This window comes from Zeus faber (genome assembly GCF_960531495.2).
Source record: "Zeus faber genome assembly, chromosome: 1".
In the NCBI taxonomy this organism is placed as follows: Eukaryota; Metazoa; Chordata; class Actinopteri; order Zeiformes; family Zeidae; genus Zeus; species Zeus faber.
In genome coordinates this window covers 41,241,145-41,258,413 of record NC_137193.1, presented here as the reverse complement: position 1 = coordinate 41,258,413, position 17,269 = coordinate 41,241,145, and the positions used below count along the sequence as shown (strand labels likewise).

The 17,269-nt window shown below is 40.2% G+C and overlaps 1 protein-coding gene across 1 annotated transcript; it reads left to right on the top strand.

Annotated features, from left to right (window-relative positions):
- Nucleotides 1–5,201: 5,201 nt before the first annotated feature.
- tssk6 (testis-specific serine kinase 6) lies at nt 5,202–6,029 on the top strand (the record flags this gene model as incomplete). Its single annotated transcript, XM_080024569.1, has 1 exon — nt 5,202–6,029. The coding sequence occupies one exon, from the start codon at nt 5,202–5,204 to the stop codon at nt 6,027–6,029; it is 828 nt and encodes a 275-aa protein (XP_079880695.1).
- Nucleotides 6,030–17,269: the final 11,240 nt, after the last annotated feature.

Below are 17,269 nucleotides of genomic sequence, written 5' to 3'. Positions count from 1 at the left end.
GTTTCTTCAAAAGAACCATTTATTTTTGACTTTAAACCAATCCTTATCATTGTTATAACTTACCTTGTTGTGTGTAAGTACATGTGCAGTCTGACAGTAGGTGACCTGTCTCGTGTGCGTCAATTATGGTGTATTTACGTAGGTTTACGTATTTATGGAGCTTCAGGATAGTAGTTGAACTTACCTAATTTTAGTGGTGACTTTTTTCCGTGAATTACATTTGAATTGCATTTTCAATAAGTTTCATTTCGATGAAATACGAAAAACTTTGTGGCGTTTCTGTGAGTAACTACCATATCACTGCTCCTATTTTTGCGACGGCTTGCTGGATCTTTTTTTTTTTTTTTCACCTGTGCTGTCAGCATGCTGGGCATACAACACTGGAGTGGAGTTTCAATTCTCAACCTGCAATGCAACTCTATTAATTCTTAAATCATCAAGAACTACCGCAATAACTGTCCTGTGGACGACCTGTAGGATGACAAGAGCACAGTTTTTTGTTGTACAGAGCTGCCACCAATCCCCCTCTTTGGTGAACTATTTTGCCATGTTTGACTCTATAAACAGCTGATCACTACTCCAAGAGAGGGACATTCACCACTGGTGAGATAAATAAACATAAACATAGAACGAAACAACAACATGTACATGGAAAAACATAAACATAGAAACAAACAACATGTACACGGAAAAACAAACGTCGGACGACAAGATGTATCGAAAAACAGAGTTAAATAGGTCCAGGAAAACTTAACAGCAATTCAGCACGTGGCCTCATCCTGTCATAGTTATGGCAGTAAATGAGGGAGAAAAGGAGAGGGATGTAACCAGGAGGGTGTTGGGGTGTGTTCAAAGCAGGTGTTGGTGGTGTGTGTGTGCCTGTGATGACACCGCCTGTATGTGTGTGTGTGTGTGTGTGTGTGTGTGTGTGTGTGTGTGTGTGTGTGTGATGTGTCCACCGGTGAGTGTACTGCACGAGACTTGTCCCAATTGGTTCTGGAGTATAAGGTCGGTATTATATCGTAGTACGTCCAAGTAGCAGAAAAGGCCTCGGAGCCACCAGCATTGATCCACCCATCCCTATCTCTTAGAATAGTAAAAAGAATTAGGGCTTATGGAGATGGTTATGAAGCTTCCTACACACACTTTCAGCTCCAGTAGGAGTAGGGGTGTATTCCAATCAACGAATCTTGTCACTGTCACAAATTCCCATCACTACTTGTCAACTGCATCTGGGGTTTCGTTATAATGCCATGTCACTAACTCACCAGTCATTTCAGATCTTGTCACTCCCTCTTGCCAGTCACCTCATTCCCTTCACCTAGTTTCCCCGCCCATCTCCTGACCTGCAGCTCATTCCCTCATTAGTCCCTCAGCATAGGTACCAGTCCCCTTCCCTTTGTTCGCCACCAGATTTTCTTGTGTGTTTTGCCAAGCGGTCTACCATTATTCAGCCTTTTTTTTTTCCAGATCTGCCTGTTTTTGACCCTGCTTGCCTGCCTTCTGGACCTGGGATTCCCTGCCTCCTTGTCGGATTAGTTTGCCTCAGTGGCTGATCTCCCAGTTTTGACATGCCTGTTGATTTTTTATTTCTATTTTTTGGCGCCATTGGATGTGAAAATATAACACCCCCAGGTGTTATATTTTAGGTAGAGCTGGTCGTCTAGTAATCTAAAGGGTGCTGGTTCGATCCCAGGCTCCTCCTGCTAGCATGCTGTAGTGTCCTTGAGCAAGACACTTAACCCCTAATTGCTCCTGATGGCTGCGTCCGTCGGTGTTTGAATAATTGTAAGTCGCTTTGGATAAAAGCGTCTGCTTAATACAATGTAAAAAAAAAAAAAAATACCTACCAGATGTAATGTCACTGCGCATGATATGAGAACGGTTCAGCCTGACTTTGTGTGCTTAAAGGCGGTAATTTAATCATCGCTCTGAAATGTAGTATTTTTCTTTTAAAATCCGTGAAATCTGTTATTTTTGATAATTTAGGTCCATGAAATTGAGCAAAACGTACTGTGAATTTGGTGGAGCCCTACTCATGAACATCAGATGTTCTCGAAGGAACTGTTCATTGCGGTAGGCAGGCCGCAGTTTCGAGAACAACTTGTAAGGGAAAATGGATGGCATCCGGGCTTTGAATTCTGAGTCTCAGTGGTTCCTGCTCTGTTGAGCCTTGATCAGGAGTCGGGAGTTCGAGCTGACGCCTCCAACTGAATAAGGCTGAACTGTGTAAAACTTAAAACTGTGGGGGCATGGATGCGACAATTATCTGTGATGTCAACTTCAGATTTGTTCCCTTAAGCTAGGGCCAAATGAATGATTTTCAAGGCCGATTTGCTAAGTCTGGGGTAGACACGCTGTAGAATCGTAGCTGTCATCAATATATGTGTGTCTGAGTGGAAGACTCAAATCTTTCTCTATACGATTCCAATCGGCCAGGTCACTATTCAATCAGACATGTTTGATTGTTATTGGGGCTGAAGTGCTGAAGTGTCACAAAAGTTGTCTGTTCTCCGTCTTTAGATTTATGCTCCTCAAAGACAGAAATCATTAAGTGTGTGCGCAGAAGAGAGTGAAAATCTGCAAATTGAATTTGTTAAATGTGCGCTGCTCAATCTTTTCATTGTCGTTCACGACTGAAATCACCATGCAATGTGGAAGAGGCTTTAGCACTTCATTTAGAAGTGGACTTTGTAAACCCCTACGGTTTGGAATGACACTTGGAATGGCAACATACCCTGTACTTCACAGGGCATAGGACTGGAATGTGAAGTAATTGAAGTAGAATGGGAAGTGAATGGCGTCACATTTTTACGACAGTCTGAGCCACAAAATTGAAATACAGGTATCCTCAGTTCACAACCTACCTGTTTAACGACTGTTCGGACTATCACGGAGCAATAGTACAATACCGCGGTGTGTGCGCTGCGTGCCTGGCATCTCAGCATCAAGCATCTCCTCGCGCATCACCCTTTATATACTATATATACTATATACACTATTTACTATATATACTATATATACTACCTTCGGCCGCTCCCGTTAGGGGTTGCTGCAGCATATCATCTGCTTCCAGTACCCTCTGTTCTGAGCATCTTCCTCCCTTACACCAACCGCCTGCATGTCCTCCCTCACCACATCCATAAACCTTCTCTTTGGCCTTCCTCCTTTCCTCTTGCCTGGCAGCTCCATCCTCAGCATCCTTCTCCAAATGTAACTCTCATCTCTCCTACACCTGTGTCCAAACCATTTCGCTCCTCGCTTCTCTCATTTTTTCACCAAACTGTTCAACCTGAGCTGTCCCTCTAATGTGCTCATTCTTAATCCTGTCCATCCTTGTCACTCCCAATGAAAATCTCAACATCCTCAACTCTGCCACCTCCAGTTCAGCCACCTGTCTTTTTGTCAGTGCCACAGCCTCTAAACCGTACAACATGGCTGGTCTCACTACCTTCCTATAAACCTTCCTCTTCACTCTTGCTGGAACCCCTCTGTCACAGATCACTCCAGACACTCTTCTCCACCCACTCCACCCTGCGTGTACTCTCTTCTTCACCTCTCTCCTGCACTCTCCGCTGCTTTGAATGGTCAACCCCAAGTACTTGAACTCATCTGCCTTCACCAGCTCCACTCCTTGCATTCTCAGCTTTTCATAATATATACATTATTATACACTATAAACTATATATAATATATACACTATAAACCTTGTACACTGTATATACTATATATACTATATAGACTTGATAAACTATATACACTGTTTACATCTCATCTCATCACCGTTCTCACTCTCAGTCTCGTTCCTGCAGTCTGTCCGATTCACTACACTAGCGTTCACAATAGCCACGCCCCCTTATCGTGAAACACGGGTCCTCACTTATCGGCCAATTCTCTTAGCAACCTGATTTTTTGGAACGGAACTCGGTCATTAAGTGAGGAGTACCTGTATTGAAGTATAGAGTTCTTTTAAACTGCCTCATCTTTGATGCGGTAAGTCTTAAAAGTGGTGACTGGTCAATAGTGGGTGCCAGGGTAGTGGGTGCAAGGTCCCTTAAAGTATTCATTAAATTGATTGAATCTAACTCTAATCTAAATTAGTTTTGATCTAATAAATTATTCTAGTGCTAAAAAAAAATTATATATATTTATTTGTTTATATTTTGTCTAATTTCTGTTCATTTTTGATCAAATTTTAATTCATTTGATAAAACCATTTCCTGCCCTGGGCACATTTAGTGTGCCATACTGGTGTTTATTGGAGGGGGCTGCTTTGGGGTCAACCAATCTTCAGTAGACTAGCCCAAGCAGAAATGATGTATTATGAATGAAATGGCATTTTTAATCTGCTTTGAAATTAAGAATAGAAATTGGAATCTTCCAAACAATTTACAAACCGCAAGTTTTGTGTTTTGTGGTTACATGGAAAGTTCTGCTTAATGCTGAGTTTACAGAATTGTCTTTTCTGTTTCCCATGTTCGCAGACGCTGCATGTCACTGCAACGGTGCTGAACTGCTGCATCTCTGGATTTTATCTTATATATTACACCTCGCTCTGCCTCTGGTCTAGTTAGTCAACCGCAGAGATAAGAGAAATTAGAGAACTTGCACGTAGCATAGCTCAAACCTTCACGTAATTCATTACAAACAGCTGAATGTATGAGTTTATGTATGTGCGTGTGTGCATTGGTTTTAGATCTTTGTTTAGCCCTCCCTTCCAATATCACTGCCAGTGGCCACTGGATCTTAATATCCATCACATCTCTGTTCAAACTGTATATATACGCTGTTAGTTGAATAGGTATTTTATTAAGTGTGCTGGAAGTGCCGCACACTAACTAATATAAAACCCAGTCGTCATGGAAACACATTAGGGGAATCCCCCACATAACCCTGCCCCCCGGTAGCTGCGGCCACCAGGGGGCATTAACCCATGATGTCTTTGTGAGGTCACAACTCTCCCCAGATAAATCTGAGTGTTTGGCAGATTTACGCCACACAAGACGAAGCCACATACATACACATACACATGTCTGTATGTGTATGTGTGTGTATGTGTGTATAGGGAATTCCCCAGATATCCCCGCCCCGCCCCCTCGGTAGTGAGCGGCGCCATATGATATGCTCATGATGATTCTGTAACAAGCCTCCACCAGATTTTCAAGAGCAATAGCCTAATTCAACACAAAACTTTGTAAATAATGTCTACCGAAGGGATTTTGAGAAAAAGGGGCTACCAAGTTTTGCGAAAAATTGGCGAAGGGAGCTTCAGCGTTGTCAAACTAGCCAGCTCAGGGAAGCATGGCTGTGATGTTGCCATCAAGATTGTGGATCAAAGAGTGCTCTCAAAAGAAGTGGTCAACAAGTTTTTACCTCGGGAATTGGAAATACTCAAAATCGTCAAACACGACCATGTTACATGTGTGTATGAAATCATCAAATCCAACAAAGGGAGGATATTTATTGTGATGCAGCCGGCAGCAACTGACCTCCAACAGAGAATCCAACAAGAAAGCAAAATCCCAGAGGACCGGGCAAAGACCATGTTCACCCAAATTGTCAGCGCTGTACAATACCTCCACCAAAACAACATCGTCCACCGAGACCTGAAGTGTGACAACATATTACTTACAGCGGACGACCAGATCAAAATCTCTGACTTTGGATTTTCGAGGTTTACAGACCATCAACCGAGTCGCACATTCTGCGGTTCATTGGCATATTCCCCACCAGAGTTGCTTAATGGGGTGCCTCATGACCCTAAGAAGTCTGACATTTGGAGCCTTGGGGTCGTTCTCTATGCCATGACCACAGGGTGTCTGCCGTATGACTTTTCCAACCGCGGCAAACAGCTGGAGGCCCAGCGTCAGGCGGTGGTGTATCCGCATGATGCAGTGTTGACGCAGTCCTGTAAAGACTTAATTTCTTTTATGCTGCACATCAGCCCTGCTGAGCGACCCGACATACAGCAAGTGATTGACCACCCGTGGTTACAACAAGCGGATCTCAGAAATGCTGTGGCTCAATAAAATTTAGGCTGTCTGCATATTTACCTGATTGTCTGTCTATTATTACATTTTATTACAAGGCTCTGTGGAATACTCCATTCTGATTGGTAAATAGCGGCAATCAGCGGACAATATTTCTGTATAATGAGTGAGCGTTGACCCAGGAAACAGTGTCATGTCACTCGCATCACTCCCTAACACTACCTAGTGGTGACATCCTGTGACGCTATATAGAAACTACAATGGAAGAGATTTACTAGACATTTCACCAGTAGAAACAGTAAAAGGTTAGTCTATTATTTTTGTAGCGTGAATTTGTGTTTTTCATATTGGAAACTCTGAAACTAGGCATACAAGTAAGAAAATAATTTAAAATCAATATTCTGTGAAGCTAAAAACACAGTATGTGACAAGACTATGAGTGAAACTGTTATAGAAAATAAACCTTCAAGTTGCAGTTGCATAACCATCTCGTTATGACAATGCAATATGAACGTGAGGGAACAGTGACAGACCACCAAAACCACCACAAAACAAACACGGATCGAACAAAAAAAGAACGATAATGCAACGAACAAAAAACACAAGAACAATAAGCATGGCGAGGAGTAAATAGTTCCTGGTCCTAATAGCAACAGAACGTTACAGCCCTCTTCCCCCGCCTCCGTATAGGTCAACTCATACTGCGATATAACCTCAAAATAAGAATAGTGCCTTTGATTAGCGTTGCTCATGCTGTGTGACATCTCATAGTGAAGTCATCGACACCTCAGTGAATCTGCTGCATTTAACAGCACGCTGGCTCGAGGTAAGGCCTGCACTCATTTTAAGAACTATATTTGTTGAACTGCTTACAGCAGCAGGAGAACATTTACATTTACATTTAGTCATTTCGCAGACGCTTTTATCCAAAGCGACTTACAAGGGAGAATGACATTCAAGCTACATTGCGACAGAGACATCAGTGTAACAATAAATAAATACTGCTAGGTAGTGCTAAGTAATTGTAAGTTAGGACAGGAGGTACTCACTGAAGAGCTGGGTCTTCAAGTGCTTCTTAAAGACGGAGAGGGAGGTCCCTGCTCTGGTCGTTTTTGGCAGCTCGTTCCACCAACGTGGAACTACAAATGAGAATAACCTGGATTGCCGTGGCTGTATGGCCGGCAGAGGCAGGCAACGCTCATTTGACGAGCGCAGCATCCGGGGGGCAACATGTACTCTTACAAGAGCATTTAAGTAGGTGGGAGCATTCCCAGCAATCACTCTGTAGTCCAGCATCAGAGACTTGAACTTGATGCGGGCGGCTACAGGTAACCAGTGGAGCTCGATGAGCAGGGGAGTGACATGTGCCCTCTTTGGCTGGTTGAACACCAGTCGCGCTGCCGCATTCTGTATCATCTGTAGTGGCTTCACCGCACAGGCCGGCAAGCCTGTTAAGAGAGTGTTGCAGTAGTCGAGACGGGACATCACCAGGAGAAGGAACGTTCTTAGTTGAGGAAAGGGCAGAAATGGTGAGGGCTAAACGATACTCTTATCTACATTGTGGTAGCCATAGCATAATATGACAAAATGTCTAATAATCAAGCATAGGTGGTCATCCTGTAAACCCATGAAATCGTTATTATTTCTATTGTTTTGGCCAAATGAATAATTGAGCAATGTAACAATTTATTTTTTGTTTGTTTTTGTGACACACAGTGCTTTAAATGTTACTCTATTATCCAATGAGCATTGTTTAAGTTTCTTGCATTTACCTAGATAGTCTGTCACCAAGTCAAACAACATAATTTCCAGAAGTTTTTGCGTTTTTTTGTTTGTTTGTTTGTTTGTTTGTTTTACATATAACTATATACACTTTGATTAATTGTGTATGTTATATCAGTGATCACATTTAAGAAAGAAGATATAACCTTTATAAATGTAAAGAAAGATAAAAAAAATCTACCTCTAATTTCCAAGAAGATATCATATGATCAAATATTATACGCTATTATCTGATAGATGATAGCATAAGACATAAGATAAGTTGAGTGTGAACCAGACATAATCGAATAAGATTAAATTTGGTTACACAATACAAAGATAAGTTAAGTACAGATCAGATATACAGTGGTACCTCGACTTACGACTGCATCTACTTACAACTAATCCAAGATACAAGTAGCAATAGTTGCGAAAATTTGTATCGACTTGCGACCGACTGCTCCAAGATACGACCGTGGAAATTTGCAGTTGGCGCGTCGGCGGACAGTCGGCGGTCAGTCAGCGTGTGTGCACGTAGTTCGTGGCTTATGGATATTTTTTTCATATTTACTGTGTTTGTGCTGTGTATTTTGTTTATTTTCACTTTTCATGATTTCATAATTTATATGGGAAAAAATTGCTTCGACATACGACTGTTTTAACATACGACCGTTCTTATCGAACAAATTACAGTCGTAAGTCGAGGTACCACTGTAATACGATGATATAACATTACATTAGACAAGATAAGTTGAGTGTAAACCAGACATAATCGAATAAAAATAAATTTGATTACATAAGACAAAGATAAGTGCAGATCAGATATAATAAGATGACATAACAACATAAGACTAAGATCAATTAAGTACAGATTCGATTTGATAAGATGAAGTTATAATATAAGATGAGAAATCATGACGTTAGACAATCATTAGACATATATATAAGACACTTAACAACAGTGCCATTCAAGGAATGCCTAAACCTGCACTTGTATAATTTGATAAATCTATAATTCTATATTCCCTCAATAGATGACACACTCGCTGGCTCTTAGTTTCCTCACTGGCAGTTTATCACAGAGAAGTCGAGAGAGGGGGGAAGCCACAAAGTGGTGCCATCTCCACTTCCTATGAGCAGGACTGGGGGGGCTGAATGACAGATGGCAGAGGTCGAGAGACAACGGAAGGACGCCAAAAGAAGGAGTTTTAGAGGTCCTTGCTACAAAAGCAGCCAGGATATTATTAGATCATTGATAAGGAGCAGGTGCAGACGTTCAGTGGCTTGGAGAGCGCGAGAGGGAGAGAGGTTGCTCTCCAGAGAGTTCACTCAGGAACACATCCCCCTTTTACTCTTCACTCTCTCTCTGTATCTCTGTATCTCTGTATCTCTCTCTCTCTCTCTCTCTCTCTCTCTCTCTCTCTCTTTGTCACTTATTCTCCCTCGCTCTGTTGCTCCTCTTTTGGGTACATTATACAGTGGTATAGCTCATATGGTACAGTCATAGATAATCAACGCACACATTGAGTCTTGGATTTCCTGTTTAGCACATGTTAGGGCATTTGTCATATATTTAAACATGTACATTCCACTACACATTTTCACATGTTTAATCTTTTATCATTTGTCAAAGCTCACTGTTGCAGCGCACTACTGCTGCAACATCAACAGATAGGTTTAAGAATCTGTCTACTAAACCTGTTTGTGTGTATACAGTATACAAATAAAGGTGTAGGAATATACACATAAAACCTAGTGCTGACATTACATACACCATATCTAGGGGTGCCCCAAGTACTGTGTAGTGTAGTACCATGGAGCTGGTTATAACTCCAAACTGGTAAATCACTTGGTGATTATCATTATTGATTTTTATGCCTCTATATTGCTTACTGTTTTGATATTTGTTTTTGATATATTTAAAAGCGTTCTAATACTTAAAAGCTGCTAGCTGTTTATGAGGTGATGGTATTTTATGGAGAAGTTAAAGAGTTATTCTGTGTAGTCAGAGAGCGTGCATCGCTTAAGTGTGAGATCTGGCTATCGATAAATTTCACAGTTTATTGTTGTGATGTCAACGGGACGTGACAAGTTTGAGTAGAAAATAAGACATGACCTCTGACCATTTTCCAGAGTATAACCCACATTTCTCAACCCACACTTTAAACCATATCTTTGTCAAAGTTGTTCAATTTTGCCAAATTTTGTAGTTGTTGTTTTCTAATGTGGAATTAACAACTACGAAATACAGTTTGATTAAGTAACTGAGAGAATTACACTACTGTAATTCTCAGTTTGGAACATGCTTTTGCTGACTAGTAACCAGGTTGAAACTCTATTTTCTTGCTTTGTTTATGCTGTATTGTGACTATGTCTTGAAAGTCTATCCTACTTTTTTATGGTGGAAAGCAATTACAGAACACATAGGTTCTGAAATGTTTTTGCATGTCTGTATTGAAAAAGTCAAATAAAATAGAAGCAGAAAAGTTGAACAATTACCTTTTTTACGCAGCATACTAGGCGTTTACTTCTTCAAAATGGCTCTGGCTTTGTGATATAACCTGGTACTTGGAACCCACATAACGCTTGAGAAGTTGAAAAGCCACCATTTCAACGTATGAACTGCATAGAATTAAGTGGTTAATACCACAGCTATAGAGTGATATTCAAATTGCATTACTATAAAAAGCTGCACTAAATAACCTTGCCATCCGTCCCTTAAAATAAAGAATTGTCCTTGTTGGAATAACATTATGATAATTAATATGTATGAACAATGCGCAGCAGCAATGCGTGCGTCCATTTTCCAAGGATCAACACCATTGAGAGTGTCTTCCCTCCATTGGCTGACGCTCTGCGCTGCTCATTTGCATAAAGTTGAAACCTGCTCAACTTTCCTTGTCGCCATGAAGCTGTCAGCTTGTCGTCGGTCGTCGCTCCGTCCCTGCAGCCAGATGAAGCCGAGCTCCGTTTGAAATGCATTGCAGCCTGCATGCTTGGCAGCGCATGTACACCGGCGGTGTGACTGTACCATCCCATAACACGCGACGATTCGTTAGTCGCAAACAAATCTCTTCAAACGACCACAACGAATCTTTGACTCAAAAAACAGAAACAAATTACTGAGGACTTAATTAAAGTACAAAGGCAAAAGGGACTGATTTACTTTGCATTCCATCACCCAGTTTTAACGGCCGAACTCTTTTGACACCCGACTCAATTAAAAGATTTGGTTCGCCATGAACAAATCGTTCGTGAGTCTTGTGTCACTGGTACTAAAGTGGCTGGGCACTCGGCAACTGAAAACTATACCTAACCTATTTAATGGTATTATGTATGGTATTATCGAGTAGTTAAGAGACTATGTATCTTGAATGTATTTATTTGCTTAAGAGTATGTATTCATCAACAATAACCATATAATCCCTTTTTTCTTCCTGTTGCCGTTAGATCCTTGTTGTCACCCGCAGTATCTATTTCCCTCGACATGGATCAGCTGTCACTGACTCCTAATAATGACCAGGACATCCAACATCTATCCATGAGCATCCGTCGAAAACGGGAGTTCATACCCGAGGAGAGAAAGGACACTGCCTATTGGGAGAGACGCCATAAGAATAATGAAGCGGCCAAGCGCTCGCGAGACAAGAGGAGGATGAAGGATTACGTGTTGGAGAAACACCTCTCAGCTGTGGAGGAAGAAAACACCAGGCTGAAAGCCGAACTTCTGGCCATCAAGCTACACTTTGGTGATGTCCGCTCCAGTTACAAGCAGCCAATTACACCTCTATACCCAAGCCCACCATTACACCCTCATTCCCAGGCCTGCCACCATGCCCTTTCCAACCTAGCAAATAGCATGAGCCACCAGACCCCAGATAAAGACTACTGGTGTGGTCTGGGACCTCCCTCGATCCCGCAGACTCATCACCCAAGCCACTCCATTCGTCTTAGTGCGACTTACCCCACCGTTATCCCTGCGTATACCCTTCACGCCCTGAAAGGGTTCTCCTACATGGACGTGCTTGGTACGACCGGCTCTGGACTCCGTCCTCCGTTTCTCACCTCTCCGGATCTGGCCGGGTCCAAAACCCGATCTCCCATGCTCAGGTCTGTCCCCAAGAACCAAAGGGAGCAGCGGGTCCCTGGGGCTTTTCCTTCTGCTGCTCTGCCCCACAAAACCAGGGTGAAGAGCAGCTCCATGGTAGCGGAAACGCCTTGGGACCTGAGAAACAAAATCTCTCCGCCATGTCAGTACGTGTCTGACTGATGGAGAAAGTTGTACGATGAACATACTCATTGACTCATTGAAGAAATGGTGACTGACTTTCTGACTGCACAGTTACCGCATCGTTTTAGCTTTTGAAAGTCCCAGTCAAATTAAACTGTTGACATTGAGGCATGGATGGTATTGAAATATTTCAATTAAGTGCTTTCTCAGTAAATGTACATCTGGATGTTGGGGAGATCAATATCCAAGTCCACTCAACGAAACCCCAGTATAAGAATTGTGTTTCTGGTTTCAAAGCTTGTGTTTTGATATATAATGTTTTTTAACATCTAAGTACAATAAAGGTGGGGAAAAAATGTATTTAGTATAAGTGTAAGTATAATGTTTCACTTTAACAATTTAATCGATAAACCAACTATAAATATAGTCAAGAGTTTGGTCACACTGATGGATTAAGCTGTTACGCACCTCACATTCAGATCTCATTAAAAGTGACAGTTACTGAAATATATTCAGTTTGAGAGACTTTCGACTACACTACCGGTCAAAGGTTTCAGAACACCCTTTTTTACCAGTTTGTATTGAAATATAAGCAAACGTAAGCGGTTAACCCGCCAGAGGTAAGAAAATAAAGTTTAGGTTACCAAAGACGGAAAAATAATGTACAATAATGTACAAGTAATGGGTTACTTATGGCTTACAGCTGTTCTGCAGCAATGGAAGTAAATGAAGCCTTGAAATTTGATGCAAACAATTCCTACGGGTCAGCTTAACACCGGTCCAAGTAAGCAATTCTCAGTTTCAACTGAGCAGAGAAGACGTGGAGCTGCATGTCGTGTGGCAATAAGAAAGACATTGCTAAGACGACAAAATAAGAAAAAGAGGCCTGTCCGGTGCGCAAAGCAACGCCAGTGAACTACTGAAGACTGGAAGAAGGTTTTATAGACCGAGGAATCAAATTCTGAAATCTTCTGTTCATCACAGGGGATTTTTGTACACCCTGGAGTAGGTGAAAGGATGGTTCCTCAGCGTGTGACACCAACTGTCAAGCATGGAAGCGGAAGTATGATGGTGTGGGGCTCTTTTGCTGGGTCCAGAGTCGGCGACTTGAGTGACACCCTGAACCAGAAGGGCAACCACAGCATTTTGCAGCGCCATGCAATACCCTCTGGTTGGTCAGGGATTCGTCCTACAGCAAGATAATGACCCAAAACACACCTCTAGGCTATGTAAGAACTGCCTTAAAAGAAAAGAATGAGACAATAGGCTTCAAATCATGGAATGGCCAGCACCGCCTCCAGACATAAACCCCATGGAGCTGCTTTTGGATGAACTGGACAGAAGGGTGAAAGCAAAGCAACCTATTGTGGGAACTTCTGAAACAGTGTTGGGAAGAACTTTCCCAACAATATTTGATTTCTGTTGTAGAAAGAATGCCATGAATGTCTCAGACTGTTATATTTTCAAAAGGTGGCTACTTTGAATGATTCCATTATTTCTTTTTTTTTATCTCCAATTTGTTCTATGCTTTAATTTCAGAGTACAACGAGACTTTAAACTGTTTAAATTTCAATAAAAACTGGAAAAATTAAGGTTGTGTACATTTTTAAAGCGAATTTCAAAATTATAACATTTCTAACACAAAGTTACATTTTTAAAGATCAGAATTTATATTTATCCTTACTACTAGTACAAATGTATGACTTTGTAAGATATTTTAATGGCACAGTTGAACAAAATGTCAGTGATTCAGTGCTGTGTTCCACAATGGAAGATGAACTTCAAAGTGCCGGTTGAAGTCATACACCGGGGAAAGACACGCTTTGTGAGCCCTGAAGCCCCGCCTTCCGCTGGCTTACTATTCGCTGTTTATTGAAAGTTAATTAATATTACATGGGTCTCGGATCGAAATTTAACCAAATTCGACCATGCACGTCCCCGGCAATACACCCGCCAAGTAGATCGAATGAACGGTTGTCCAGATAATCGAAGGACAGACGGACAGACAGAGGTAATAATAATATTTTTAAATACATTTAAATAAAATTAATAATAAAATATATTACATTTACTGTATATATTTTTAAATAACTATGCCACCACCTATACTACTTTTTTGAAATTGTTATTGGGATATACAAGCGCACTTATCTGCAGAATAAAACGTATGGTAGACCTTTATACTATATTATAGGTACTTTTACTGAAGAAAAAAATTCTTCCTGACATCTGCTTTAAAGTCAGTTTGTGATAATAACTTTCTTTTTTAACATTCTTACCAGGTCAACGCATTCTTGGGTATGCTTAGTGATGGTTCAACAGGACATTAGAGCGTCCCAAACCGGCATCTCACCGCGTCATTTTAGCATCAACTCCATCAGCTCACAGTCAGCTCATCGGTTTGAAAAACACCAACCCACACTGACAGAGGAAGTGGTGGCGGCACCTTAGACCCCACATGCATGAAGCGCAATAACCTTAAAGAGATGATCGACCCTGCTGGCTATAAAAAATAAGATAAGTGACAAATTAGTCTGTAAAAGGTAGTGTGATAGTGATTAATGAACCAAATGAATGTTGTTTTTTCTCCAAAGGAACAAATGAATAATAACACTTGATGATTGGTATTGAGTTACGTGTGACTTCAGGCTGTGACATGATCACAGTTGATAGTCACCACCCACTGAGTTAGACCTTTATTCACACACACACACACACACACACACACACACACACACACACACACACACACACACACACACACACACACACACACACACACACACACACACACACACACACACACACACACACACACACACGCACCACATTACATCGTATATCACTTTGCATTGCCAATTAATTAGTCCATGAACATATGCACGGTCCATAACCTATATAGTGATTCACGATAAAGATCGGTTATTTGCCACAGAGCTTTCCATACGACACCGACCACTGTGGAATATCTCTTGAGTGTTAGTCAATCACAAGTAGCCCCTACTTTAGTTGCCATAGAGCTCCAACTTTGAGATAAACTATCAGCTCCTCTTATAAGGTAGCAAAACTGGTTTCTGACAAGATGAGGTAATGTGGGCTCAATTCCTGTTTAAACTTCCTGTTTGAGAATAAATATTCTTTCATCATTTTTATTCTAAGAACTGTCTGATGTGCACGAGCCCCTGCATTGGAAAGTGACCCTGCACCCTGCACGACAAAAAAGTCCCTTGACTGAGTTTTCACTCATGAAGGGTTTTATTGAGGCTTATATCTATCCATCTATCTGCTTAAATAAAGACTAATTGCAGATTCCTTTTGATATAAAGGGACACAGGAGGGCAGTAAAAAGCAGAATCACAGTGGTCCATGATACATGCTTTATAAACAGTGTGCTTCATTTTTATAAAACAATACAATACAAAACATTCTAATACAGTGTCCAAACACGTATTGTACAGTAGGAGAGCAGAGGACAATGAAATATCACATCATGTGATTACATTTTTAAGATGCAGACAGAAAGCTGTACAGTAAGTCCAATTAATTAGTCCATGAACATATGCACAGTCCATAACCTATATAGTGATTCACGATATAGATCGGTTACATTTGTTGAAGTTGAAAACAAAAGCTTAATGAGGTATTAAAAAGTGACGGGCCAGAGATGATACTTTCAAAATATGCTGACTATTTGTGGATATCCTGCATGAAGTACCATATGAATAAAACGTTTATTGTGGCATCCAAGTCTGATCATACAGATTGAGTTGATACGAATGTTGGTTCGAATAAAATGGCAAAGCAGTCTGAGTTTGGTCATCATTTAGCGACATAAGAGGGCAGCAGAGCTACGCTGTTAAATTGTAGAATAGGATCCTCAGTACGATTTCTGCTATTTTCAACCACAAAAAAAATACAGTTTCTATTGAAATTGTTGTTTTTGGCCTTCTTAAAGAGTGCAAAATCTTACTGATATAACTTTTGTGAAGTGAAACACCAAGAATCAATTAAGAGACATGCCCTTTCAGCCTATGTATGTTCAATCAATCAATCTCTCAATGTTTCTCTGCATATCTGAAGTCCTTTGCATTTTTTATAATAAATACTATTTGACCCACTGCTGGTCAAATAGCTTCCCTACTCTGGGAGGAATTCTGTCACAGAATTCTGTGAGAGACAGGATATATATAATGAAATAAGTCAAAATACAAATTGAAAAATATGAACAAATCCTACAATCCAAATGTATTTTTAAATGCAACAAAAAAAGAAAAAAATATATATATATGATTTTTTTAAATATCTTTTTTTACACACACACACACACATATATATATATATATATATATATATATATATTATATATATATATATATATATATATATATATATATATATATATATATTATATATATATATATATATATATATATATATATATATATATATATATATATATATATATATATATATATATAATATAAATTTTTCCACCAACATTATACATTCCACAAATGTCTATTGAGATTGTGGAATGCAAAAAACACACAAGTACATATATTTGTGGATGGAGTTTTTGCATTTAAAAACCTTAATACAGATTTACTGAGGTGCAGCTTTTACTTTTTCCCCATTAAAATGTATTTTATTACATATATTTGTGAAATGCGACACATAATTTATCCCAGCCTGCCATCTGATGGAGTGATGCTGTTTGAAATGTGATGATGGTTGGATGCCACTGAGAATAAAATTAAAAATAAAAACCTGAGAGTAAAGTGAATCACAGTAGAACAGTAGCTTTGGAAATTCACAGACTATTGTAATTGTGAAAAACTACAAGGAGTTCAATGTCAAGCAAGACAAAATACGTAATACGTTCCATTTATGCCCCAACTTTAAAGAATAGACCCTTTCCATTTATAGATAGAGGTGAAGTTGAATTGACAACAAAAGAAAAAAGAAAATTGAACACTTACTGAGGGTTAGATGCTGACTGAATACACCATATTTCCAGGCAAAAAGAGATATGGATCATTGTGTATTTTTTTCAGAACCAAACAAAATCCATCAGCATGTTCAGTATATTCATGTATTTGTGGCCGTTCTCTTCACCAATAATATTAATAATAATAATTTCATTTCTACAGATCTCTGACCAAACAGCAGTAGATTAGGAGATGCTAGGGATGGTATTGTAACATCTCTCCCACTGGCTGTTGCATAGTGAGCATTATAATGTTCTATTCTACGGTGCTTTATGCGGTCAATTTGGCAGTGTTATGCG